Source organism: Canis lupus, chromosome 6 (genome assembly GCF_048164855.1).
Source record: "Canis lupus baileyi chromosome 6, mCanLup2.hap1, whole genome shotgun sequence".
NCBI classification, from domain to species: domain Eukaryota; kingdom Metazoa; phylum Chordata; class Mammalia; order Carnivora; family Canidae; genus Canis; species Canis lupus.
In genome coordinates this window covers 6,410,833-6,438,755 of record NC_132843.1, presented here as the reverse complement: position 1 = coordinate 6,438,755, position 27,923 = coordinate 6,410,833, and the positions used below count along the sequence as shown (strand labels likewise).

Here is a 27,923-nt window from a genome sequence, read left to right as displayed (position 1 = left end):
AGTGGAAAATACAAGGGGAAACTTTTAGTGTGAGCAGTAACCATGTGATCATTGTGACAAAAACAGACCATTTAATCCTCTGTTTCAAATACAACAGTCATGTGACTTCCATCTCTATGCACACCAAAGGGTTTCTGAAATGTTAAGTGCTAAAGGGCCAATCAGGGAAGAACAGAAAGCAGAGGGGAGAGATCGGATGTTGTTCTGCAGTGAGGGTCCTTCCATGCTCCAAACCACCTGGACCCATGCAGAGAGAGGCCTGCGTACCCGGGGTGCACCTGCCCGTTTCTGCAGGCCCCATGTTTCTCCTGATAGCTGTCCCTGGAACTACCACCAGGCTTGTTGACTTTAAACCTTTACTGTTCTTCTTGTTTAAAAAGTACTTTCCAACCTACTTGCTTTTCTTTTCTTTCTCTGTCTGTTCTGTCCAGAACCAAACTGTCTTACTAACTGCCCCCTGGGAACTCTAGCCCTGCCGGCCTCACGCCGTAAGTGCTTTCTACCTTCTTTGCACACCGTCTGGAAAGGTCATCTGTGTAACCTGGGGTTGGTTGGCGTCAGAAATGCCACGATTCAGCCTCAGAAACAAGGCTGAAACGTGCCAGGTAGATCTGCCCTGACCATAGAGCCCACCACCTGCACTGGCCTACAGTCCACATTCAGGGACAGATGGGCAAGCCTAGACATTCCCAGTGGCCGCACAGAGTACCGAAGAAATCCTGCTGAGATTTCCACTCTCTGCTCTCATAGGAGTAAAGGTATATTGGCTGGAGAAGGGACTGTCTCTGGCAGAGAGGCCTGGTCGGTGGGGATCTGTGAGCCGAATATGTTCCCAGGTGGCCTGTCCCTGCTCGCTGGTATCCTGGAGGCACACGTACACTACTAGATGCTATAATGAGATGTGACCATAATTCGATGAGGCTTTTCTCTCTCTTTCAACACCCGCACCAGAAGGAATAAATCCAAATGTATCTTGTCCTTCGAAGTGATCACCATAGGTGATGTAGTAAGTGCTCAATAAATATTTGTTGGATGAATCAACAACAAAGCCATCCCTTGCTCCAAAAAATAGTCTCACAGAATTGCCATCTGAGCCTGAATCGAGGCATGTGAAAAAATACCAGTTTTATGTCTGATCACGAATTAGTCACCCACCCACCTCACCCACTAGTCTTAACTCAGAGTGTTAAATACAAAAATGCAGTTGGCTCTCAAAGACTAAAAAGGTGCTCTCAAGATAAAATGGCCACATTTTAAGCCATTGCAGTGGCTTCTTAGGGAAGGACGGGACCATTTGCATGTATGTACTGGTGTGTTACTAAAGAAAGAGTCCATTCTTGAACCCGGTCACACATTTCTCCCTATAGGGGTTCACATGATGAAGAAGTGGCACCACACTGTCTAATCAAAAGCCCGTTCTGGTTCAGTATCGGCCAGGTGGCAATGGGCTGCAGCGGTGTTGGAAAAAACCCATGATAGCAGCCATCTCAGTATTTAGCACACCTGGCACACACCACACACTCATACATAGCACATGCAGCACATGACACTCATGCACAAAATGACCCACGATGCACACATAACATCCTCATACAAGGCACATACTTGTACACAACATGATGTCACACATACACAACACACTTATATACTACACAACATACACAATACAAACACACAACACACAAATCTGACAATAGGAGGAGCAGAGACAGAAAAAGACAAAGCAGTAGCAGGTGTCCTAAACCATGCACCTCCACGCATGTGCATAGCAGGGCTGAGGTGAGGAGAGGACAGCTCACCCCACCTAGTTTGCATTTCAGCTATTTCAGGCCTTTGTGGGCGAGGTCTTCCTGGTTGCCATGGTTCCCACCAGCCTAGCACTTTGCTAATCAAGGTTTCCCCATCCTCTGCTACAACTGCCGTCACAAGGAGGCCGGGGATGTTTAGAAGTATCTCAGTGTTCATGCCATTTCCCGTGGGGCCCACGGGGAAGCAAGGCCCACCTCACTCCATCACTCTTCCAGAAGCCCCAAGGCGGCGCTCTGCCTCCCCTCTTCTCCTTAGTCCTCACTGTGCCCATGGATACAGCCCACCGTCTCTTCTCCACTGTCACTCCCTGCTCTGCAGACTAAACCCTCCTCATCCTGGCCTCTGCACTTGCTTGTCACATCTATGTCCGTCCTCTGATGTCCTTCCCTTTGGGCTCTGAGAGCCTGTATTTGCTGTCATTCTTCATTGCAGTGGCTTACCATCTCAGCTTTTTCTTGTTTGAGTGTCACCTGGGCAGGTGGGTTCCGCCCGGTGAACTCGGGTTTCCTCCCACCACCCGCACTCTTCGTGCACCAGCAGACTCCAGGTTTGGGCATCCTTGTTTCCTAGCCTGCAGACTAAGGACAAGTAGCTGGACATTCGTTAACACCAGAAAAGGAGCCTTGGCCCGGGAAGATGTATTATAGGTGGTCTGCCCCACAGTTGAGTGTGTCTTGCATTATCTGTTCTCAGAAGGCGTAGGATGCCTGTAACAGAAGCACAAGCACACTCTGATGCCACTTTCTAAAATGCTGCAGCAGGGAAGAGTCATTAAAAACCAGACCGAAGTTAAAATTTCTGCCTGCAGCATTTTTTTTCCATGTTGTGGGAGTTTGTTTAACCCACTGTCAGTCAACTTGGAATAAACAGTAGCAGAGTTCGTTTTAAGGTGAGTCTTTTTGCTAATACAGCTGGATAAATCATCCGTCTCTTCATGGGCCTCCAACAGACCAAAGGGTAGGGAGACTGGCCTTTTAGGGCCAGGTCACTGTGGCTAATAGATCACTCAGGAGGGCCAGAAGGATGGGGTCAGCCAAGTCAGACCATGACCAGGTGGCCTGTGGCTTTCCCCCACCTTCCATAGGCTCTAGCCCAATTCTGAAGATGCTTGTGTAAACATACCCATCTCACAGCATTGCCATATTTTGATCATAATTTGCTATCTTCTCATTCCTCTGTCACTGATCATCTGTTTGAATTTTTCACTGACCATTTTGTTATTCTCCTGGAGCAAGTATAAATTAACATTGGGAAGTTGCCCCTAATCCATTGCATTTAACTGGAGTCTGTTGAGAAGTGTGTTTGGGGAGAGTCACCCCCTTCCCCCCACAAAGGAACTGTGGTTCTGAGTAACCCTGTCTTTCTCTTTCTCGGCTTTGAAGGAACTACCTTGTTCCGCACTAGCTCCATCCCTAGAACCCTGCTTCTCCAGGCCCGAGAGACCAGCAAACCGTCGCCTTCCGTCCCGTTGGGCCTCACATTCCCCCACTGCCTCACTGGCTCAGTCACCCGGAGACCCAGCCTCCTTGGAGGAGCTCGGCGATGAGGAGCCACCGGGGGAGAAGACACACCTGTGACGAGTGCAAGTTTGCATGGATTATCAGGGAATGATTCCCTGTAATTTGCATAACCACGCTGTCATCAACCAAGCTCCACCCACAAGGAAAGATCTAGCTTTCCCAAGGTCAAAGAATGTTTTTAAAAAACACACAGCTGCTGAATGTCCAACCTGTGAACCTGAGATGTTTCTAGAACGAAACCGTAAACGTGCCTGTAATAACTTAATTTTTTTCATAGCTCAGAAAACTATTTTTGTCTCCATCTTTTTTACACAGTATATTAAACAAAAAAGCTAGATAGGATATAAATTTAAAAAATAAAAGTTTTAAAGATGTACATTTTAAGAGATTCTGAACACCCTTGCTCTCAATACTGACTGCCTCTCTGTTAAATTTGCACTGTTACGCCTTGGTTTGATTTGTTCCCACATTGAAGTAGAGTGTTTTAAGTTAACTTCATTTTGTCAGTGTTCTTGTTTTTTAAGAATTTTTGAAATGCTTCAGACTGATTCAGTGAACTTTTTATAGTGAAAAAGCCATGAAGCCAGTCGACAAGACGGATATCCTCTCTACTGGAGGGGATACACGTCAGCATTCTTGCAAAGGTACAGAGTCCTCAGCTGGGCTTACCAAATTTGCTGTATAATCCACGTACTCTACTCGACTTGCATGTCTTTGGGTTCGAAGCGCTCTGGGGTGCATGTACATACTGCTACTGTGGTCCTACCATTGCGTAAGTGTGAGTCATCTGTCCCACTGTAATACGTTGTGAATCCCTCGTACTGTACTTTCATCGTTGTCCTCTTGCATTGAGATACAACAGCAATGGCATTTTTAAATTATTGTTAAAGATGAACTGGCAATATACAGTGTTTACTCAAAATTTTCTTGTTTAAGGAAAAGCACTGCAAAAAGTCCGGAGGGTACCAAACTGAAGCAAAGGATGGTCCCTCAGAGTCTGTATGAGACAATGATGAAGTAGAAATAAAGCCTTTCAAGATGGCAGCCTGTTCCGGGACCTCATGTTTCACATGCCCTCCATCTTCCCCTAAGGGCTCAAGCAATAGTTTTCCGTAGCCAGGGGAACGAGGAAAAGGGGAGGTCCTGTAAAGAGGCAACAGCTGCTAACACACCTCACTGGGGGTACACCGTGAGCACCTGGTATGCCACAGCTTCCCTCTTCTCCATAAGAGCGCCCTGGGGTTGATGACAAGGCAACTTCTGGTTGAAAACATGGCGGGCATGGAGGTGTGAGGCAACTGTTACCCACAAGTCAAAATGTGCCTGGCCTCTCTCCCTCTCCCCTCCCTGGGAAAGGGGGAGTGGCCAATCACCAGGACCCGCTTCCCTCCCTGACAAAGAGGTGTCACCCGGCCTGTCAGTGTGTAACAGAGTAGGGAGTTTATAAAGAGGTGATGCTGGTAAAGAGTGAAAGAACTACTTTGGGCCGAAGCTTCTGGCCTTCATGTCCCATTGACTCAACAGTGCTGTCCTTCTCTAGACTGGCTAACAGAATAAGCTCTATTCCCAGCATTACAACAGTTCTACCTTTAAGTTAAATATTTTCCCCTAAAATGGAAAATACCATCTATTGGTGAGGACGTGGAGATGCTGGAACCCTGGGGTGCTGTTTGTGCAGCCGCTGTGGAGAACAGCAGGATGGGTCCTGAGGTGAAACAATTATCTGTGCCCCAGCAGCTGTGGCCACAGGCCCAGAAGAAATGAAAGCTGGGACTTGAACTATCTGCGCACTGATAGTCACAGCAGCGCGATCCACAAAGCCAACCGGTGGAAACAACCTGTCAATCAGTGAGTGAGTAAATGAGATGTGGTGTGTACATGCTCCGGAATGTTCAGCCTTAGAAAGCCAGGGAAGTCTGGCACATGCTGCCTACCACATGCACCAATCATGAGGATGCTATGTTAAATGAAATAATCACAAAATAATCACAAAAATAACTATTGTATGATTCCACTTCTTGGAAGTACATAAAGTAGTCAAATTCACAGACACAAAAAGTAAAATAATGGTTACCAGGAGTTGGGGAGAGGAAAGAACAGAGAGTTAGTGTTTAGTGGATATGGTTTCTGATTGGGATGTTCTGGCAACAGATGGTGGTGATGGTTACACAACAATGTGAATGTCCCTAATGCCAACGAACTCTACACTTAAAATGATTAAAATGGTGAATGTCAACGTATATTTTACCACAATAACAATGTTTAATGCAAAAAACACTCCACCTGACTACTCTAGACCTAGCGGCAAACAAACTGCCAAGTCAGCAAACCTTTTGTGCCTACCATGTGCCCTGCCCACAGTAAATGCTGGAAGGCGCATTAGTGTATCTCCAGTTGGAAGCAACCAACCAGCAGGAAGAAGGGAAGTTGTTGGCCCTCATAAGTGGAGAAGTGCTAGCATCAAGCGCGGTTACAATCCAGAGCCTCCGACAGTGCCATCAGGACTCTGCTCTGCCCCCTGGCTCTGCTCCCTTCTGTGGGCTCGCTTCTCAATCATCTGAGAGTCAGCTACGATGGTCCCCAGCAGCCCCTATCAGTTTATCAACTCATGGATAAAGAAGATCTCTTTCTGGTGGCTCCAGCAAAAGCCCCAGGTGTCATAAATCTCATGGGTTTCCTGTTACTCACATGTCACTCCCTGAGCCAGTCGCTGACACATTTGCCCAGCAGAGGAGAACCAGAGGTTGGCAGAACAGAGGAGAAGTTGCCTGGCAGGCAGCGCAGGTTGTGTACGACTACGGGGTGCCCCAGAGTTAGAAGAGGTCTGGTCATCAGAAAAAACATGCGATCTGGTTGGAGGAGATAAAATTCCCAAGCACTAAAACAAAATGCAAGAACGCCGTGGTGTAAATCCTAAGTAGAGTAGGGCTTGAGTTGGACCTCAAGAATGAGCAAGATTTCAGTGTAAAGGCAGGGAGAGATGTTGGGTTGGGAGAAGAGAGGAGCAGAATGTGAGGTGGTGGCAGTTGTACATCAGAGCGGGGCAGTAACAGGCTCTCAGGAGCAGAAGCGGAGCCTGGGGTGAGCAAAGCCACACCATGCTGGTCCCAGTGCCTTGAAAGCCAGCTTGGAACTTCTCCGATCACCCAATTTTCTAAGAGTTGGACATAGGTATTCTTGAGTCCATTTGTTGTGGAACTACTCCAGCTCCTGAGAAAGCAAGACAGCAAGTCGGATGAAATCATGTTCTGTACTCCTGCCCAAGTGAATGGCTGGGCAGCTAAGCAGGTAATGCTGGGCTCTGAAAGAGGAGCACGTACATCAGGGCCCAGCCTGCAAGGAGTGTCTGCTGATGTCTTCAGGAGCCGTCCTCAATGTGCCACTTGCTTTTATGTCCTCAAGAGAGAGGCAGAAACCGATTCCCGGAGCCCAGCTAGCAGCGCCCACACATGGGGCGTGCCCTGCCCACTGGGTGGCAACCAGCACCAGCAGCCCAGAGACCATTCTCATCAAACTGTACTCGACCTGGGCTTTTTTTTTTTTTTTTAGTATCTGTGCATTCTGTGATTCTAATTTTTATTTAGTACCTTTGTGTTTTAATGTCTTTCTAAAAAAAGATGTTAATTATTTGAGAGAGAGAGAACAAGCTGGGGGAGGGTCAGGAAGAGCGAGGAGCAGACTCCCCACTGAGCAGGAAGCCTTATGTGGGGCTCAATCCCAGGACCCTGGGATCATGACCTGAGCCGAAGGCAGACACTCAACCGACTGAGCCCCCCAGATGACCCTCAGCCTCTTTTTAAAAATTAAAATGGCTAGAATTGAGCATATTTACTTTGTTCAAAAGGTAGCTGAGAAAAAAAAAAAGTAGCCGAGCAGTACAAGTATTATTTCTTATTTTCTAACTCCCTGATTTTTTTCCTGATTTTTTATTGTAAAATACACATAACATAAAATTTACCATTTTAACCATTTTAAAGTATACAATTCCATGGCATTTAGAGCATTCGCAATGTGGTGCAACCATCAGCATTGTCTAAACCCAGAACATTTTTCAGCTCCCCCAAAAGGAAATAGGCATTTGGCAGTCAGTCCTCCCAGCCCTTGGCACCTGCGGATCTGTTTTCAGTCTGTGGATTTATCTATTCCAGATATTTCATATAAATGAAATCACACAATAGGTGGCCCTTTCTGTCTGGCTTCTTTCCCTTAGCATAGTGTTTTTGAGGTTCAGCCATACTGTAGCATGCATCAGTGCTTTGTCCTTTTATAGTTGGACACTCTTCCATTATATGGATATACTTACATGTTGTTTATTCATTCATCAGTTGATGGTAATGTGCCTACTTTTTTAAAAAAGATTTTATTTATTTATTCATGAGAGAGACACAGAGAGAGAGTCAGAGACACAGGCAGAGGGAGAAGCAGGCTCCATGCAGGGAGCCTGATGCAGGACTCAATCCCAGGACCCTGGTGTCACAACCTGAGCCAAAGGCAGACATTCAACCACTGAGCCACCCAGGCGTCCCCCAATGTGTCTGTTTTTAAAACAAAAGGACAAAAAAAAATAAAAAATAAAAAAAAAAAATAAAACAAAAGGACATGCTTTGGTTATTTTAGGCAACCTTAAGCATTCCCCAGTTGCCAAAAGGAGGCAATTTGTGGATAATTAAGACACTCACCAATCTATGTATGTGGCTGAGGCACTTTGGTGTCTTTAACTTTTAGGCATAGTTGTTTCATGAGGCCACCAGTACGTCTTCTGCTCACCTTGCTTTTCTTTGGTTTGCATCTAGCCCTTTCCATATCTTTCTTTGAATGCAGTGTGCGCTGGAACCAGTGTAGCAAGATATCAGGCTGAGTCATAAGCGAGTTGGCTGTTTGAATGGATCTGATGAGCCTGGGTCTGTAATACGCCCTGGGTCACTAGAATCATTATGGCACCGGGAGTGGGAAAATCTGGATGTGAATTCTGCTTTAAACACTCAAAGTAGAGCAATCTTGGGCCAGCTCTTGAAGACTCCTTTGAAAAACAGCAACAGTAATACCTACTTCCCGGGCTTGTGAGGATCAAGGTTTATTGTGTGTAAGATACTCTGCTAGGGGTTAGGAACCTCAGACATGATCAGAAAAGACAAGCTACGGATTTTGCAGAGCTGTGTCCTAGTGACAAGGACCAGGAGCACACAGGTGGGAGTGTGGTGGAGAGGAACTGAAAGGCGTCCCTGGGGAGACACCGTTTGAGCCAAGGCAAGGAGCAGCTGGGGGCTGCCAGCCAGGCAGGGGGAATAGCTGGTGCGAAGCTAGGATGAGGAGCGCGCATGAGCCCAGTGTGTTTCCGGAAGCAGAAGAAGGCCATTGTGGCCTGGGCAAGAGGGAGAGACAGGGGCTTGGGAGAGGCCCCGTGGCCCACAGGAAAGGGTTTGGATTTTCGGGTAGGTGGGGGAAAAAAATCGACTGGGAGAATTTAAAGTAGGGGAATTACTTGTTAGAAAATTACAGTGATGTAAGGATAAGAACAGGCCAGGATTGGAAGGCTTCCTGGCCAATGACAGTTGTGTTGACCCAGAGAAGCCATGATGGTGGCTTGGGCAGTTTTTGTGCTCCTGTTCTTATAAGCCATGCCACCACCAGGATTGTCATTTGCTGCTCGTCAAGAACCAGGCTTTAGAATCTGCTGCTGAGGATTCTGCAGGCCCCACCGCCTACCTCCAGAATCTACCCCAGTTGTTCAGATTAAAGCTGAAGGAAGCCCCTATTCTGCGGCCTGGGCCTCTCAGGCGGGGCCAGCAGTCCTGCCCATGGCCTTGGGCCCAAAAGAACCGGTCTTCCTTCTTAACTGCTGTCCCTTCAGGGCCATAAAATCACACAGCAAGGCTTGTATTCCCGTGTTGTTGCATTTTGTTTTGTTTTTAAGCTCTGATCCTTCACAAGGAAGTTGGCGCTTCTGAGCTCTTATCCATCATTTGTAATTTAATACAAGTGGCCTGTCTCTGTAGGGGGACAGCTGAGGACTCGAGGCACAGGGATGCTTGGGGAGGGCTGGGGCCAGGCAGTGGTAAGGGCTGAACAACCTAATCTAAACGAATGGGATCAGAACACAAAAGCGAGCCAATGCAGTTTCTCCTAGGCCAAATTCCGTCCATTAGATTGAAAGAACCCACCCCATTCCAATGACAGAAGCTTCTGTAACCTCCCAATGAGCTAGTAAACTTCAACACAGCTCCAGCACTCCAAACCTCATAATCCCAACAGTCTGCCTAGAGCAATTCATCATTCGTCAACCCACGGCCTGCATTGGCCCCCTCTAAATTCACTTTTAACTTTTAACGGATTAAAATAAAAACGAAGCCCTGAAGCTACTCTGACGAAATAGGCACACCTAAGAATAGCTGGTGGAATTCTAAATCCCAAATTTCTGGAGCGTGATTAAGCAATTATCTATAAAACTGTTTATACTTCTTGAATCATTTCACCTAGGGGAATTTACCCCCAAATAACCCCAATGAAACCAATGTAATTTGTAAAGCAGATTTCATGGCAGCACAAATTATACAGTGAAATCTGGAAACAGACTAATAAGTTACAGTCCATCAACAGGTTTGAATACTGTGCTCGTTCGTTTAAAAAACAGTCTTAATGACCAGGGACTGGGCTAGGCCTGTGGGAATACAAACACAAATGTGACAGTCAGCTCCCAAGAGACTCATGACCAGGTCAAGGGTGTCCAATTTCCTTGGTTCAAATCCTGCTCCATTATTTTCTAACCAGACACCCTCAAGAAAGTTACCCATGCCCTCTGATCCTGTTTCCTCCTATGAAAATTAAAAAATATACATATAGTAGTAATCACCTAATAGTTACATTATGAGGATTAAGTAAGATAATGCTTATGAAGCACCTAGAAGAGTGCCTGACTCTAGGTTTTGTTAAATAAAATGATTAAATAATGTCACAATACCCTATAATGTAATAAGTATCATAATAGTATATGTAAGTATAGACTGAGCGTATAAAAGAGATTAGTTCTGCCTGGAGCGATGGTCTAGGGGACCACAGACTAATCTGTTTCGTAAGTGTCTTCAAGGATGCATAAGGTTTCTCCAGGTGGACATAGCGAGGAAAAGGAGAGAGTGAGAAGAACTTTAGGGAGTACTGTCAGAGTTATCCATGTAATACTCCTTTCGGATTTTCCAGGATATATTCAAAATTATTTTCAATGACTTTGTTATATTGAACTGGTATTTTTATCTAATATGACACTGACCTAAACTTTATTGGAAAGGAAACCAAAGGGAGAAAAGTTGTTCATCCATCCTGACCCTCAGGACACTGCCATCCATCCCAATATAGTCCTTCCAGAATAAGGACTGCCCTAGCAGAAATGCCAGTTACTCCTTCCTACCATCTTCTATGGCACTTTGTAGAAGGAGCCACTTTTCCCCTTTTTCACTAGAAGGCTCAGACATGACATTCCTAGTGGTGCCACCAGCCTCATCTACTGTCTTATCATGGGTGCATGCCTGTTGACCTGCAAGTTAGACTCTGGACAGAGCCAGTGTTCTCAAGGGAGCGCTAATAAAAAAGGAGCTAGGTGTGAATGTGGTTGTGTTAGTTATTAGAGCTCTTCATGAATATTCCATGTACTCCTGAGCATATAATAAAATCACTCTTCCTACCCCCTTTGAAGTTGTATGTGGCTCTCTGCCAATGAATTGCGAATAAAAAGCCATAGGTGTCACTTCCTGCTGGAAGTTTTTTTTTTTTTAAAGATTTTATTTATTTATTCATGAGAGACACACACACAGAGAGAGCGAGAGAGAGAGGCAGAAACACAGGCAGAGGGAGAAGCAGGCTCCATGCAGGGAGCCTGATGTGGGCCTCAATCCCGGGTCTCCAGGATCACGCCTTGAGCTGAAGGTAGACATTCAACCGCTAAGCCACCTAGGCTGCCCCTGCTGGAAGTTTAAAGAGCTAGTACACCACTTATCTTGTGCCTTGGCAGTTGTGGGAGCATATGTCCCTCTGGCTGGGCCCCTGAGTGACTGTCATACACAGGCCAACTTTAAATATGCAGCATGAGGGACAAATATGTCCTTGTTGTGTTAAGCCACTGAGATTTGGGAATTGTTCATTAATGCAGCATACGTTAGCCCATCCTGACAGAAATAATGGTCCAAAAAATACAAATACGTGTATGAATGATATGAGGAAATCCAAACAGCTCAAATTTTCACATAACATGGAGAAGTGCTACTTCATGCTAACAAAGTCATAAGAGAACTTAAAGTTATGTAAACAGTTATTATTTTTCTTATTGAATTCTTCGAATTCAGAATAAAAAAATATTCCAGTTCCTTTAGCCAAGAGGGCAGATGAAGGCAGACCTGTGCTTCTTATGGAACTGATTGACTACATGTATGAAGCAGGACCGGACAGGTCAAAGATTCCAGCGATGCTGCTCCCTGCTCCTTGCTTCTTCCTAGTTTCACTTGCTGTTGGAGAAATATGGCTTGAGCTCCTCCCTTGTGCCAGCCAGCTGAGACAAAGGTGAGTAGTGACTGCCCCAGAGAATTACAAGTAATGATTGGAAGAGACCTTAAGAGCAAACTGACCAAGGTGATGTGTTAAGTAATGGAAGAACGCAACCATTTTCTGGGGGTGCTTTCCCTGCAACTTAGCACAGCAGTCTCTACTGGACTATGTTTGAGAATCATCCAAGTAGCATAAGGCCCGGAAGGCCTGGCCACATAAATCAGACTCCCGTGGGTGTGGCCATCAGTATATTTTAGATGTTTCCCTGGTGGTCCACTGCAGCCAGGACCAAGAACCACCAGTAGAAAATTTCTTAACCTAGTGGTTTCCAAACATCACTGGACACTGGAATCACCTGGGCTTAAAAAAATAAAAGAAAATAATAAAAATAAAATAAAATAAAAGCCTGTCTCTTAACCCAGACTTTTGATATATACTTGCTCTAGGGTGAGACCTGGGTGTAAGAAGTTTTAAAGAATTGATCCCCATCCAAATTAATTCTGTTTTATACCACTTCTGACACTGGCTGTGGTCATGGTCCTTACCGTCTCTGGAGTTCAGTTTTTCCATTCCATACGATGGGAATAACCTCATTAGGTGCTGTGGAGACTGAAACAGTGGGTCAGCGCTGTGTCTGTCCTCCAAGAACTGCTCCAGAAACACAAGGGAATATCATCTCATTTCATTCCCTCAATTATCCTGTAAATCAGGCTGTTGCCCTAATCTCATAGCTAAAGGAACAGGATCAGAAAAGTCATTGATTGCTTCAAGGTTACACGGTAATAATTGGCAAAGCGAAACTCATCCCGAGGCTTTACCGTACAGCTGCTTGCAGCTGCCTCAGACCCACTCCATTCCCCACCCTGCTCTGGTGAACACACGGGGCCAGGTCACCTTGTTGAAGTGACCCTGCTATGGAACACATTTAGATTGCCCAGTGGACCTGGGCCCAAATCAGATCAACTGCTTCTGCCCTGGAGCTTGAGACCAAGTCATGTCTTCAATTTCATTGAGTTCATCTCTTTCAAGATTGTAACATTAGCCTCAGTTGACCAATGTGACCAGAATCCTTTTCTCAGTGTGATCACAACTGTTTCTTGTATTAACATGGTGCCCTTCCTAAAGGGATCATGGCCTGTTAAACCCTCACATAACTCCTTACACAGAAGGATGAACTCGGGCACCGGGAACGCATTATTTACATTTGCTTCATGGATTCCGGAGAAGGCAGGGAAAGTGCTCAAGGCACTTCTACATTTCTGAATGTAATCCTTTGAAGGGAAAGTATAGAAGCACAGAACTAGATGAGGCTCCTGGCAGCCTCGTATATGACCACAGGTTTACTTTGTTTACTTAAAATATGTGTTCAACACTAGGGAGGGGCCAGTGCCCTGCTCCACGTGCCCTCCCACCCCACACCTGCCATGTGAGCAAGAGCCAAAACCATGACTTTGGTGGGAGCAGCACCAGGGTTGGCTGGGGCAGGCCTGGAAGGGGGAGACAGGGGTATTTAGCCTACCTCTTCTCATCTCTATTATCCCCTCACCCCTTTATTTAATAGGAACTATTAACTTTTCACTGCGATGGAACATGAAAACAGTTTCAAAAATTTTCCGAGTCCCCATTCAACTAGGATGAGCCCCCAAGGTCACTCCTCTATAGGAATTCTGGAGCAGCCACAGCTTTGCTAAGTCAGACTTTACCCCTAGGGGTTATGGGGTTGCAGGGTTGTAGGGTCACTTGTGCTGGCAATTTTGAGAAAGCAGAGAGGATTTCTGGGTATGAAAAGCCACCTTTCCCTCGGCCACAAAAGAGGGTCTCTCCAGTCACTTCTTGCCTTGTTGGCTACACCTCCATCCTGAAGGCCCTTCCCAGGCCATACTGGTTAAAGCAAAACCCCAGAATAACAAGGCAGGAACATCTTCCCCTGAGAACACTGTGTCCTCAGAGGTCAAGCTCAAATTGAACTTAAAGCGAATTGAACAAATTGAATTCTCGGAGCCACTAAAGATCCTGTCTAAATTTACCCTGACCCACTTTGGGGAGGAGCCAGAACCAAGCAGACTTTTTCTTTCTTTTTTTTTTTTTTTTTTTAAGTGAAATTTGGGACACTATACTCAAGGCACTGATGCCCCATAAAGCAGCCAGTGGCCACTGCAGAGGTCAGATCCAGCCTTAACTGGCTACCCAGGCGCCCAGCTGGACAGTGGGCAGCTTCCACCACCACTGGGCCAGGCCTGGGTCTGCACTGAGCGCAGTGGGGCTGGGGGGCAAAATGGGGACCGGTCGGGAAGTGCCAGGAGCCCAGCTGCCTGGTGGCCTAGCGACACCTCGCACACATCACTCAGGAGCATCGGTACCCACATCTGGTGAGCACATGACTGGCATTTCGACCAAACAGGTCGAAATGGTAAATTGGGCTTCAAGTCACTGCTCCAGGTGAGTGGATAGGGCATGTGCTTTGGAGGCCAGACACCTACCTCCTCTTCTGCCTTTAGATCTGCTTTCTCCTGGGCAGGAGCACTCCCGTGGGCAGCACACTCCCAGCATATGGCTGTGCACTTGCCAAAGAAGGCGTCTGTACTTCCAGCTTTCTGCCCCCTCATTTTGCTCTCCCACTCGAATAATACAAAAGCCCAAGGGATCTATTCCTGGCCTCCTTGGAACCCTGAATTAAGGCAATGTGACTTTGCAGGTGCACTGGGTTGTGAGCCCATGAAGGTAGGGTTTCTCTTCCATGTAACTTCACAGTGCCCTGCACAAATTAGCAGGTCCTCAAGAAGTGCTTTGTTGGCAAGAAGTTTGGAAAGACTTCAAACATGTGGAGGCTAAGGACCATCTTGCTAAAAGATGAAAGGGTCAACCAGGAAATTAAGAATTAAAAAGATTCATGGAAACTAATGAGAATGAAGATACAACCGTTCAAAATCTTTGGGATGCAGCAAAGGCTGTCCTGAGGGGGAAATACATCACAATACAAGCATCCATCCAAAACCTGAAAAGATCTCAAATACAAAAGCTAACCTTACACCTAAAGGAGCTAGAGAAAAAACAGCAAATAGATCCTACACCCAGCAGAAGAAGAGAGTTAATAAAGATTCAAGCAGAACTCAATGAAATCGAGACCAGAAGATCTGTGGAACAGATCAACAGAACCAGGAGTTGGTTCTTTGAAAGAATTAATAAGATAGATAAACCATTAGCCAGCCTTATTAAAAAGGAGAGAGAGAAGACTCAAATTAATAAAATCATGAATGAGAAAGGAGAGATCACTACCAACACCAAGGAAATACAAACGATCTTAAAAACATATTATGAACAGCTATACGCCAATAAATTAGGCAATCTAGAAGAAATGGACACATTTCTGAAAAGCCACAAACTACCAAAACTGGAACTGGAAGAAATAGAAAACCTGAACAGGCCAATAACCAGGGAGGAAATTGAAGCAGTCATCAAAAACCTCCCAAGACACAAAAGTCCAGGGCCAGATGGCTTCCCTGGGGAATTCTATCAAACATTTGAAGAAGAAACCATACCTATTCTACTAAAGCTATTTGGAAAGATAGCAAGAGATGGAGTACTTCCAAATTCATTCTATGAGGCCAGCATCACCTTAATTCCAAAACCAGACAAAGACCCCACCAAAAAGGGGAATTACAGACCAATATCCCTAATGAACATGGATGCAAAAATTCTCAACAAGATACTAGCCAATAGGATCCAACAGTACATTAAGAAAATTATTCACCATGACCAAGTAGGATTTATTCCCGGGACACAAGGCTGGTTCAACACTCGTAAAACAATCAATGTGATTCATCATATCAGCAAGAGAAAAAACGAGAACCATATGATCCTCTCAATAGATGCAGAGAAAGCATTTGACAAAATACAGCATCCATTCCTGATCAAAACTCTTCAGAGTGTAGGGATAGAGGGAACATTCCTCAACATCTTAAAAGCCATCTACGAAAAGCCCACAGCAAATATCATTCTCAATGGGGAAGCACTGGGAGCCTTTCCCCTAAGATCAGGAACAAGACAGGGATGTCCACTCTCACCCCTGCTATTCAACATAGTACTGGAAGTCCTAGCCTCAGCAATAAGACAACAAAAAGACATTAAAGGCATTCGAATTGGCAAAGAAGAAGTCAAACTCTCCCTCCTCACCGATGACATGATGCTCTACATAGAAAACCCAAAAGCCTCCACCCCAAGATTGCTAGAACTCATACAGCAATTCGGCAGTGTGGCAGGATACAAAATCAATGCCCAGAAGTCAGTGGCATTTCTATACACTAACAATGAGACTGAGGAAAGAGAAATTAAGGAGTCAATTCCATTTACAATGGCACCCAAAAGCATAAGATACCTAGGAATAAACCTAACCAAAGAGGTAAAGGATCTATACCCTAAAAACTATAGAACACTTCTGAAAGAAATTGAGGAAGACACAAAGAGATGGAAAAATATTCCATGCTCATGGATTGGAAGAATTAATATTGTGAAAATGTCAATGTTACCCAGGGCAATGTACACGTTTAATGCAATCCCTATCAAAATACCATGGACTTTCTTCAGAGAGTTGGAACAAATCATCTTAAGATTTGTGTGGAATCAGAAAAGACCCCGAATAGCCAGGGGAATATTAAAAAAGAAAACCCTAGCTGGGGGCATCACAATGCCAGATTTCAGGTTGTACTACAAAGCTGTGGTCATTAAGACAGTGTGGTACTGGCACAAAAACAGACACATAGATCAGTGGAACAGAATAGAGAATCCAGAAGTTGACCCTCAACTTTATGGTCAACTAATATTCGACAAAGGAGGAAAGACTATCCACCGGAAGAAAGACAGTCTCTTCAATAAATGGTGCTGGGAAAATTAGACATCCACATGCAGAAGAATGAAACTAGACCACTCTCTTGCACCAGACACAAAGATACACTCAAAATGGATGAAAGATCTAAATGTGAGACAAGATTCCATCAAAATCCTAGAGGAGAACACAGGCAACACCCTTTTTGAACTCGGCCACAGCAACTTCTTGCAAGATACATCCACGAAGGCAAAAGAAACAAAAGCAAAAATGAACTATTGGGACTTCATCAAGATAAGAAGCTTTTGCACAGCAAAGGATACAGTCAACAAAACTAAAAGACAACCTACAGAATGGGAGAAGATATTTGCAAATGACGTATCAGATAAAGGGCTAGTTTCCAAGATCTATAAAGAACTTATTAAACTCAACACCAAAGAAACAAACAATCCAATCATGAAATGGGCAAAAGACATGAACAGAAATCTCACAGAGGAAGACATAGACATGGCCAACACGCACATGAGAAAATGCTCCGCATCACTTGCCATCAGGGAAATACAAATCAAAACCACGATGAGATCCCACCTCACACCAGTGAGAATGGGGAAAATTAACGACACAGGAAACAACAAATGTGGGAGAGGATGTGGAGAAAAGGGAACCCTCTTGCACTGTTGGTGGGGATGTGAACTGGTGCAGCCACTCTGGAAAACTGTGTGGAGGTTCCTCAAAGAGTTAAAAATAGACCTGCCCTACGACCCAGCAATTGCACTGTTGGGGATTTACCCCAAAGATTCAGATGCAATGAAACGCCGGGACACCTGCACCCCGATGTTTCTAGCAGCAATGTTCACAATAGCCAAACTGTGGAAGGAGCCTCGGTGTCCATCGAAAGATGAATGGATAAAGAAGCTGTGGTCTATGTATACAATGGAATATTCCTCAGCCATTAGAAACGACAAATACCCACCATTTGCATCGACGTGGATGGAACTGGAGGGTATTATGCTGAGTGAAGTAAGTCAGTCGGAGAAGGACAAACATTATATGTTCTCATTCATTTGGGGAATATAAATAATAGTGAAAGGGAATAGAGGGGAAGGGAGAAGAAATGTGTGGGAAATATCAGAAAGGGAGACAGAACATGGAAGACTCCTAACTCTGGGAAACGAACTAGGGGTGGTGGAAGGGGAGGAGGGCAGGGGTGGGGGTGACTGGGTGGCGGGCACTGAGGGGAGCACTAGACGGGATGAGCACTGGGTGTTATTCTGTATGTTGGCAAATTGAACACCAATAAAAAATAAATTTATTATAAAAAAAGTGCTTTGTTGGGTTCAATACTCTTGTTTCTAATTTTGGGGGGGTGGGAGGACATTTAAGGAATAATAAATTTTTAATAAATATAAATAAATGCCTTAACATTTAAGGAATATAGCCTAACCCAAGAAACCTGAAAGATGCCCTGCCTGGCAGAACCACCCACGGCACCATAATAAGCACACTGTGATGCTAATAGCTATGATTTGCAGACACAGCCATGGCTTCACAGAGTACTTTCATACACATCATTCATTTAATACAGTTATGATTTGGGGACCTGAATGGAGTGCCTGTCTCCCATTAGTCATTCTTCCTCAGTCCTTTCTACAACTTTCAGTCATGCAAGTCCTCTGGTCGCTTGGCCCTTCCCCACTCCCAGGGCACCTCTCAGAGGCCCCTTCCCACTATGGGCCAAGCAGATCCTGAGCTATTTCATGGGAAGAAGACAAAGGGTGACTGGAGCAGAGAGCTGTTGGAAACCTCCCGTCTCCCTTTGCCTCCAGTAAACTGGCCAGTTTGTGTTCCTCCTCCACCTAAGCCCCACAATCACTGGCTGGGCCTAATACATGCAAGAATTATAATTAATAACTAACGTGGTAACAATCATTTATTCAGCACTCAGCCGTGTACCAGGTATTATCCTATTTACTACAATAATCCTAAGCATCTTATAGATGAGGAAACTGAGTCTCAGAGAGGTTAGGTTGTTTATAGGCAATAATTGTGGAAATAGCTGCTCAGATCCTGAATCATCTGACCCAAAGCCTGTGCTCACACCCAGCAGCCAACAGGTGCTCCTTCTGCACCATTTATCCTCTGTCCCAGCTCAGTGCAGAAAGCTTCCAGTAGCATTTCTAAATATCTGCAGAAACACATCATTAGTGATCTGTTTCCTCCCGTGTACCATTTGGGGGCCATCTGTGAAGTGCAGCAGTGAGGTTCTGTGTCCATTTGCCCATTCGCTCAACAAACACATAGCGAGTGCCCACCCGTACAGGCTACTCTGCTAGACTCTGGATGAGAGTCAAATAAAGCTGATTCCTGCCTCCAGAGAAGGAGGCACATGCACAAGCACATACATTCAGGACAGCATGTTAGGACAAGATGAAGCTCAAGGGCCTTAAGGCCCAAGGGACAGTATGGCTCCTCTGCTGGTGGCTCAGCAATGGTATCACAGAGATGAGAAGCTCAATCCTCTGCAATCACCTGCAAATAAAACTGGTTAAGCCCCACAGGTGGTTTATGAGGAGTCAGAACCCAGAGACCTTGTAAAAAGACCCCCCGCCTTAGTCCTGAAAAGACAAGTCCCACTCCAGTGCTCTCGACAGTGGTGACTTTCGTTCAGTCACTCAGCAAACGCCTGATCTCTACCAAGTGCTTGGCTCTCCACTGGGGCTGGCCACGTGGTAGGAGCCGGAACAGACTGGGTTCCTGCCCGCAAGTTACTGACAGCTTTGGCACCAGACCTATCACAGAGAAAAACTGCCCAGCCAAGCATTTGCTACGGTATCAACACATATTGAGATGCATTGTGGTGCCATTTGAAAATGTTGGCAAACACACAGTTGCAAACAAAGCTGGTTTCAACCCGAGCTGAGCCGTTGCACCAGACACCAAGGGTGATTGAGGACAGAGGCACACCAGTGTCTGAGGTGGCCTGAGGCCAAGAGCATTCGTGTGCAGACTTTTGTCGAGTACTGTGCTTCTGTAAGAAGACATTTTATCAAAAATAGGTGACCCACGTGAATAAGCCATTTCTCAAAATCTTCCTGGAAATATACACAAATTATTTCCTTCCTCCCCTAATCACTGCTCTCCAATGTCCGTTGTTGTCTTAATTGTGCAGGTTATGCCATCATGAAGCATTTACAGACACAAGGTAACAAATGAGCAGGGCTTAGACTAGGGTGTGCTTCAAATCCCGATCGGGTTTTAGGCTACTGTTGGGCTCTGATAACTAGATGCCTATCTGCCGGCCAAACCAGATAACACAGAGATGCCCTAGGCCCCCGCCCTAATTCTTGGTTTTACTCCTTTATTATTATCATCAGTTTCTTCCTGTTTGTTCAGTCATCCCCTGTCTACCCACCCAGCCAGCCATCCATCTGTCCATCCTCCATTTACTTCATGTTCTCGTTCATGCTGAGGCACTGGTTATTCAGAGATCCTCAGTACATTCTCTCAGCTCAGAAGAAGGGATGGTTTTGTAGGAAAAGGAAGGGAAAAATGGTAGTGGGACACTGTATGAGTAACAAAAGACCATCAGTGGAATTTGTCAAAAGATGTTTTCATGAAAGCCCTAATAATAGATCCATGGCTCCCACAAGGAAAAGCCACCTGATAACCTTCACCAGGGCATTAACAGTTATCCCCCACCTAAGATGCACCTAAGGATCATGTCACCCCAAAGCCACAATTCCCCCCTAAGTGGGCCAGCCCATCTCTCAGGGAACTGTAGCTCCAGGCCAACTGGCTACCCTACACTAAGCAGCCAGGGCAAAACTTTCTCCCCCTTCCAGAGCATCTCCTATTATGGGCTGTACACCAGGATCTCCTGGGGCAAGGAGCTATTTCGTACCACTTGTTCTTTCTCATACACGTGAAGGGCAAGAGAGAGAGAGAGCTGTGAATACAGATCACATGGGCCTTATGTGCCCTTCTGTTAGTCACAATACAATTCTACATGGACCACGAGGCCAACCATAATCCAACCTTCCTTCCAACATCTGATCACATTCCTACATTACTCCAGGAACAGTATCATCTTACAGATCTTAAGATGAGTGTAAGTTAATTCATCTTACAGGGCCTGTGGATAGTCTTTCCTTTCAATAAATCCAGTCAGCTGAGTTACTATTATGTGATTATGTTTCCACTGTAAGGCCTAATTACATATTCATATGGTAGTCAAGATTCGTTTACTCGGTCAATCAACAAAAATATTCATTAAGTATCTACTGAATTCCAGTCTTGGTTGCAGGGATATGGAGATGAGTCAGTAGAGACCTGTGTCAAGGAACTCCTGAGTCCAGCACAAGAGAAAGGCGTAATTCCACTTCACTATAGGCAGTATCCGTGTAGAATACTGCAGTACTAAGCACACAGAGGCTGGGCCCCATTCTACCCTGTGAGTAGCAGATGCAAACAAAGGTGAACCCCACAACGACATCGTTTCAGTTTATCCGCTTTGAGGATGAGACTCTTGACTCAGACGGGGCCCTTCCAATTCAAATTTTCCTTGTAAAATCTATCTAGCTAGGTTCTTGAATTCAGAGTTCCACGAGGATAGCAAAAGGATTTATAGCGACTGACTTTACTCACACCTACGTTAGGAAATACTCCAACACAGCATCCAGATCAGAATCACAAACACGGGCTGCGGATCACAGCCTCCTTCTTATTAAGGAGGTGGTGGTTCCTCCTAACCTGCGAGCCGGGGATGGGGCCCAGTCCCACCTCATTCTCTGCAATGCTCCCTGTCTGGGCTACAGTTCACAGAAGCCTGAGACTTCTGCTGAGGCAACAGCTATAAAAGGACCATCTGTATCCATAGGGTCTCCTTGAACAGGCATGCATCCTTCCGTGGGCTCTGCTCAATGCCACTTACGAAGCAGCACACAGCCCTGAGTTGTGCTCAGTGCCATCGGCCCCTCTGCAGGATCAGTGGTCTTGGTAAAATTGTTGTCCCCTGGGCTTCAGCCATAGCTGTGAGAGAAGCAGGCTTTCCTCCAGAATCAGATCTACAAACAGAGCCTTCATTGCACGGCCAGGAGGACAGTGGATCAATTTCTTTTTGGATGGTGAAGGAAATAATATCAAGAGAGAATCTGGAGTAAAGAGGACTGTGGTCTTGATGAGGTTGAGATAGAAACATAATGACAAAAAGAGAGCTACAAACTTGAGCATTGGGATTGGCTACCAGGGACAGAAAACCAAGAATACCATAAACAAGACTAGTTTAGCCCATGGAAACAGGCAAATGCAGAGCCCACATCCAAAATCATAAGGAAGCAAGTTGCTCTGTCACCCTCAACCTCAATGATAGCTTCTAACTCATGGCCCAATACGGCCGCTCACGCCCCAGTTATCACAGCCTTATTCCACCCAATGCAAGGGAAGGAGTAAAGAATGAATTGCCCCTTCCTATTAGGACAGTTTTCAAGAATTGCATTTATAGCTTCTGTTTACATCCCGTCAAACTAGTACTACTGAGTCACATCACCACACCTAGTTAGAAGGGAGACTAGAAAACGCAGGCTTCATTCTGAACAGTGACAATTAAAGGCCTTGTCGCAGTCTCTGCAGATGGCCTGAGCAAAACATTGAAGCTTCTGATCTCAGAGACAGAACACTTCCAGGCGATAACACAATGAAGACTATGACCCCAGGAACAATGTGTTTGAAAAGCAGTCAAAGTGAAGGTCACTGACATATTGAAGAGAAGCTTATCTGTTGGATGGATCGTCAACAATGTAGAAGGGCTGGATGAAGGAGTCAAGGTGGTGAGGACGATTCTGAGTCCTCTGCTGAAGACAGACCATGCAGCCACGTGGACCATTGGCTTCAGTTTATTCTTTAATTATTTCCTCTAATTATCTCACTAGATGTACATGCACCTTAAGGACTCAGGGACCTTTTTTGCTGGCTCCCTCTTGATTTCCTGATGTACTGGAGACATTGAACCCAATAAAAAACAGGAGTTGAGTGAATAAACCCCAAACATGCAATATCCAAATACAAAGCCTTCCCACAAAGCCCTCCCTGACTCAGCATTAGAAAAACGATAAATACTCTTTCCGTTTTGGAGCAGCATCTTGGTAAACTGCCCAGCTTAAGGGGCAACTCATTTATTCTTTGATGATTGAAAATAGTCTGGGGAAAAATACATGAAACAAGACTAGAATAAGGATGTTTTATGTTTGTTGTGTTGCTATGATAGATTGAAAATAGGCTTAAGAGTTCCAGTACCGCATCTGACGCCAAAATAGCCTCACTTCCTCTATTTTTCACTAAATGATAGCAAGTGTTGCTGATTTGGAAAGAGAAAGACAGAACAACTTTCTCCATCCTATAAAGATGAAAAGCAAAGCTCCTGGCTTTCATCTGAACCAGGCAAGCATCAGAGCAACTTGGAGGTACACGGGGACCCGGCTCCATGTCTGGCCGCCCCACTGACTCCAAAGGCTGCCCCTTGGGTGGTGCTCTGGGCAGGGGCCTTGTTCTGACTGGCGTCTGTCTTCCTCCAGCCGGGAACCCCTGTCTCCTGGCACCATGCGACTTTTGTCAGCTCAGCGCTGGGGTTAGAAAGACCAACAGATGAGGTATGGCCAACTGAGATGGATTAGAATGCGCTGGAGGCCTCATGCAAATCTGAACACAGATTCCAGAGTGAGCCAGTGAAGTCTGGGTCCAATCCGAGACTAATGCAGAGGCTGAGAACAAGTCTTTCGATGTTTATCTGGTGCTAAAGATTACCTTAGCGGGCTTCTCCCTTGATATCCTTGATTCAGAAGTCCCTGACCTCTCCTTTTGATTTTTTTAATGTGAAAACTGTAAATATCAGTTCTCACATATATACATATATGTGAGATATATCAAGCTAATATCAATTTAACGGGAAAGAAAATTTTTTAAATCACCCCATGTTTACACCCCAAATTGTTTCTTTTCTTTTTGAACAAAATTACAGAGACTAACAAAGAATAGCAGAAAAATACTCATTTATCCCCTATTCAAAATCAATAGTTAACATTTGCTAACATTTATATATTACGTAAATTACATTGAATCATTGCTCCTAGGGGAAATACGGTGAGGTTCCTGAGAGCGTGTGGTGTGTGCATCCAGAAACAGGACACAGTGTGGTAGGATTTATACTTTTTTTTTTACATAAATGATATCATACAGTTTCAGTGTTCCGAAACTTGCTTTATACCCACTTCGTTGTATATTTTTATAGGATCTATTTATATAGATTCATATATAAATAGATTCTTCTATATTCATATAGATTCTATTTATATCAGATTCATTCATTGAAACCTCAGTAACTCTGGACTCGGGAAGTAGATATCAGTCATCAAGGGTTTTTAGGTACTTCTAATAACAAATTATTATTCATCTCGCTCTAGAAGAGTTGTTTGAAAACGAATCTGGTCATACTATTCTTTTGTGAAAAACTCTCTTGAGTATATGACATAATCAAAACTCCTGAGGGGTGCCTGGGTGGCTCAGTCAGTTAAGCATCTGCCTTTGACTCAGGTCATGATCCCGGGGCCCCGGGATCGAGCCCCATGTTGGGCTCCCTGCTCAGCAGAGCGCGTGCTTCTCCCTCTCCCTCTCCCTGCTTGTGCTCTGTGTGTGTGTGTGTGTGTGTGTGTGTGTGTCAAATAAAATCTTTAAAAAGTTTTTTTTTAATCTTAAAAAAAAAAAAAAAAACTCCTGAGACATCAAGATCATCTTGGATCTGACCCCAGGATGGTTTCTCTGATATCATCCCCCATCACTCACCCCATACAATCAATGTTGTCATACACATCATTTTCACGTCTTTGGCCCTTGCAGATACAAATAGCTTTGCCAGGTTGGTTATTGCGTTCTTTCTTTAGCTGGAAAACTCCTAGACAGCCTTCAAAACCCAACTCAGGGTGTCTGGGTGGCTCAGTGGTTGAGCATCTGCCTTTGGCTCAGGGCGTGATCCCGGGGTCCTGGGATTGAGTCCTGCATCGGGCTCCCTGGAGGGCCTGCTTCTCCTTCTGCCTGTGTCTCTGTCTCTCTCTCTCTGTGTCTCTCATGAATAAATACATATATATATAAAAAAAAAACTCAAACATCATCTCCAGTGGCAGATGTACTGTGAAGCCAATGAGATTTAAGCTTCAGGACTTGTACTCACGGGCCCCTACTAAGACCACGGGAGGGGTTCTAGCAATGTGGTCATGGACATTTCTTGTTTTGGTAAAAGGATAGAAATAAGATATTTTGGTTAAAGGGCCATCCAAACTGACTGACCTTCAGACCCCTCCAAGCCTGAGACCCCTCCCCATCTACCCCAGATCACCACACTTGTTAAGCTTCCCATGAGCATCCTAAAGGGAAGTCCTCTGGGGCTATATAGCACTTTTGCCTTCTAATACTTCATATCACCTATGATTTGACTAGATGTACGAGGATTTCTGTGCATATGCCTATCTCAACAGCAGGTATTCAACAAACATTTGTTAAGCGGATATTAGTGAGGAAAATATAAACAGAGCTTTCTGTAATTATTTGCCAATTGCTCCAGACCCCGGTGCCACATTCATCTTCAGAAGGAGACAGTTGGCTTGCTGCACACTGGCAGGTGGAAGGGGACAGAGGTGGCTGCGGGACGCAAGAGGGGAAAGAGGCCATCAGGAGGGCTGTGGGAAGAGATGTGAAGTCAAATCACAAAAGGAATGAGAGTCAAACAGAAATGAGACAGAGAGATTAAATAGGGCAGGGACAGCAATGTGAACCTATCATCTGCAAAGAGCTCATGTTTTAGGCGGTGGGGTGGTTTCGCTGGAAGACAAAGGGAAAAATACAGCATACGTAAAAGGGGAGAGATGAAGAAAATAGGTATTTAGTTCCTATTGTGTAGATTGAATCTGAGACCAGCTAACACTGTGCCCTGGCACCTCTGGCACCTGCTGCCTTTCGTCTGGGAGGCCTCGCCCGAGCAGCTCTGACCCAGCCTTCAAGAACCAGCCCTGCCCTGACTTCCCGGAGCCATGCTCCACTCCGCCTTCCTGATGTCTGGATTGCACTCCTGCCTCAGCTGTGCCACCTTGAAAACTGGGAGCGTAAGGGCAACCGCAGTTACGTGCCGTCTTCCTTATTTGAAACATCTGCATAATTAGTGATGGGCACGTGTAGAGAAACCGTTCTTTACACTTTCATCCAATGACCCTAACTCTTCCAAAATTCACCACTGGTTAGGACATTTTTCGAGTTTTATATTTCAAAGCATCCTTTTATCCCACATACCCAAGACTGAACTGTGTTCTGGAAAAAATGTGACATTGTTCTGCTGGTAAGAGGCAAAGAGGCGAAAGCAAAAGGCAGGAACAAAACACATGGGCAAGCATTTCTCATGGGAAAGAATGTCAAATCTGAAAACAGATGCCTTCCTTGTCTCCCAGGTCTAAGTGACACTTGCTCTGTACAATTACAGTTGGAGCCAAGGCTGCAGAGCCAACGAACGGTTCCTTCTCATCCTCTTGCCATTATCACTAGGCCGAGACAGGCGCAAAGAGAATCTGAGAGCATTCAAAAATTTAAACAGTGAATGCAGCAATCAAAATGTCACTGGGTGAGAGGAATGAATGAATAATTTAGCTCCTTAAAAGTTAACATTTAAAAAGACCAGACTTGCAAATTCCGGGAGGGAGTGACAGCCTGAAATAAGATGGTCCCCTCTCTTCAATCAGAAATAAAGAAACTGACTCCAGAATCTGTACATTAATCTCCCAGACACTGTTTTGGCAAGAGTACCGTTCAGACCCAAGATCCAGAGAGCAATCTGACCCCTGATGGGGCAGACAGGAACATTCTTTGACTTCGGCTCTTCCAGGGTTTTCTGAGCTCATACCAAGCCAGCTTGTACCATCTCTCGAATGCAGAGATGGGAAAACCTGTTGGGGTTCATGAGAAAGGCCCAGGAACTGTGTACACGGGAGTGTTCAACACAGCTGTGATAGGACAGTGGGAGATGAGGCTTGTGATTGTGTCGGGTTGTTGTCGGGTAGAAAAATCAAGATAACAAGGTGGTATCTAACCTGGGCTCTGAGGCGTGATAGTCAGGGAGCTCTAGCAGCCGGCAGCGAATTTGGAAATCAGTGTCAGGACCCACAAGGACAGCCGTGTTCTTACAGCTCATCATGAACAAAGGTGTGGTGATTCTCTGCCAGTGAGGTCCTCCTCTCCTCTGTCCACCTGGAAATCACTGCTCTTCTGTGTGATGAGACTTTGGCACCAGCTTAACTCCCCAGGGCTGCTCAGACAGGCCTGGGTGCTGGCTCCCCTGAGTGTTCCAGCAAGTGCCACGCATACCACCAGTGAACACATCCTATTGTGATGCCACTAGCTTGATGCATGAGCTGTTCAGCCAGCACACGGAAAAGACCATGTTGTATCTCCTCGGCAGATGCAGAGCGCAGCAAGCAAGGCGCTCAACAAATGTTTGTTAAAAGGAACTAGGCAGAGATTCATTTCGCTTGGCAAGAGATCATGGCTTCCACTCTAAGAACAAGAAAAAGCTGAATACTCTAAAAAAAAATCATCACTTTTCTTGAACCCATCAAAGAAGTAAAGGCACTAGACAGTGAAATGAACAAGATTTTGAAGGGTGACAAGCTGAGAAAAGACAGACACAAGCTGATTCACCTTTGGTCAAGATGAAGAACACGTGGCTACCATGAGAAGCACGTAGGAAGGAAATAGCTGGAATGTCATCAATTCTTAAGTGTGGCCCAAGTGTCACAGTTTAGAATGACTAGGAGCTCCAGACACAAGGGGCAGTGGTCTGCACTCACATGCAAGCTCTTTTTATCATATTACTCTGGAGCCTTTGTCAAAAATCAAATGAAGTTTTGCTTCTGGCCAAGATGGTATAATGGGGACCAGATTTACCACTGAGCCATAAAAACACTGGAAACCTGGACAAAAATCTGTGAAATAATGGTTTTAACATTGGACAACAGGCAGCACAGGAACATCATGGCCTCTGCTAGGCATCGTGAAAAGGACTAGGGCCAGGCAGGAGACCGTGCCTAAAGCTGAGGGAGGATCCAAAGAACTGAGAGCCCCCATCTCCTCACACAAGCCTAACACGGAGGAATAAGCCACCGCAGTCTCCTGGAGGGGGGTACAAGCATGGAGGGACAGGCAGGAACCAA

At 45.3% G+C, this 27,923-nt stretch overlaps 1 protein-coding gene and 1 long non-coding RNA gene across 11 annotated transcripts in view; one reads left to right on the top strand and one right to left on the bottom strand.

The window, feature by feature from the left end:
- The window catches only part of MTCL1 (microtubule crosslinking factor 1), a 128,566-nt gene extending 124,193 nt beyond the window's left edge, over window positions 1-4,373 (top strand). For 6 of the 10 annotated variants that reach the window (XM_072828745.1, XM_072828746.1, XM_072828750.1 and 3 more), the window contains one exon: window positions 3,192-4,373. In XM_072828745.1, the coding sequence (XP_072684846.1) occupies window positions 3,192-3,386 (195 nt within the window). In that variant the 3' untranslated portion in view covers window positions 3,387-4,373. Of the gene's footprint in view, window positions 1-431; window positions 489-3,191 lie in introns of all 10 variants that reach the window. The other 4 variants (XM_072828747.1, XM_072828748.1, XR_012032287.1 and 1 more) reach the window with 3 other exon arrangements.
- A 7,237-nt stretch (window positions 4,374-11,610) lies between these two features.
- On the bottom strand, window positions 11,611-27,049 carry LOC140634962 (uncharacterized). The gene is made up of 3 exons (XR_012032291.1): window positions 26,805-27,049; window positions 12,407-12,509; window positions 11,611-11,821 (listed from the first exon to the last, which is right to left on the bottom strand). It is a non-coding gene; the product is annotated as an uncharacterized lncRNA (long non-coding RNA).
- Between the last annotated feature and the right edge of the window lie 874 nt (window positions 27,050-27,923).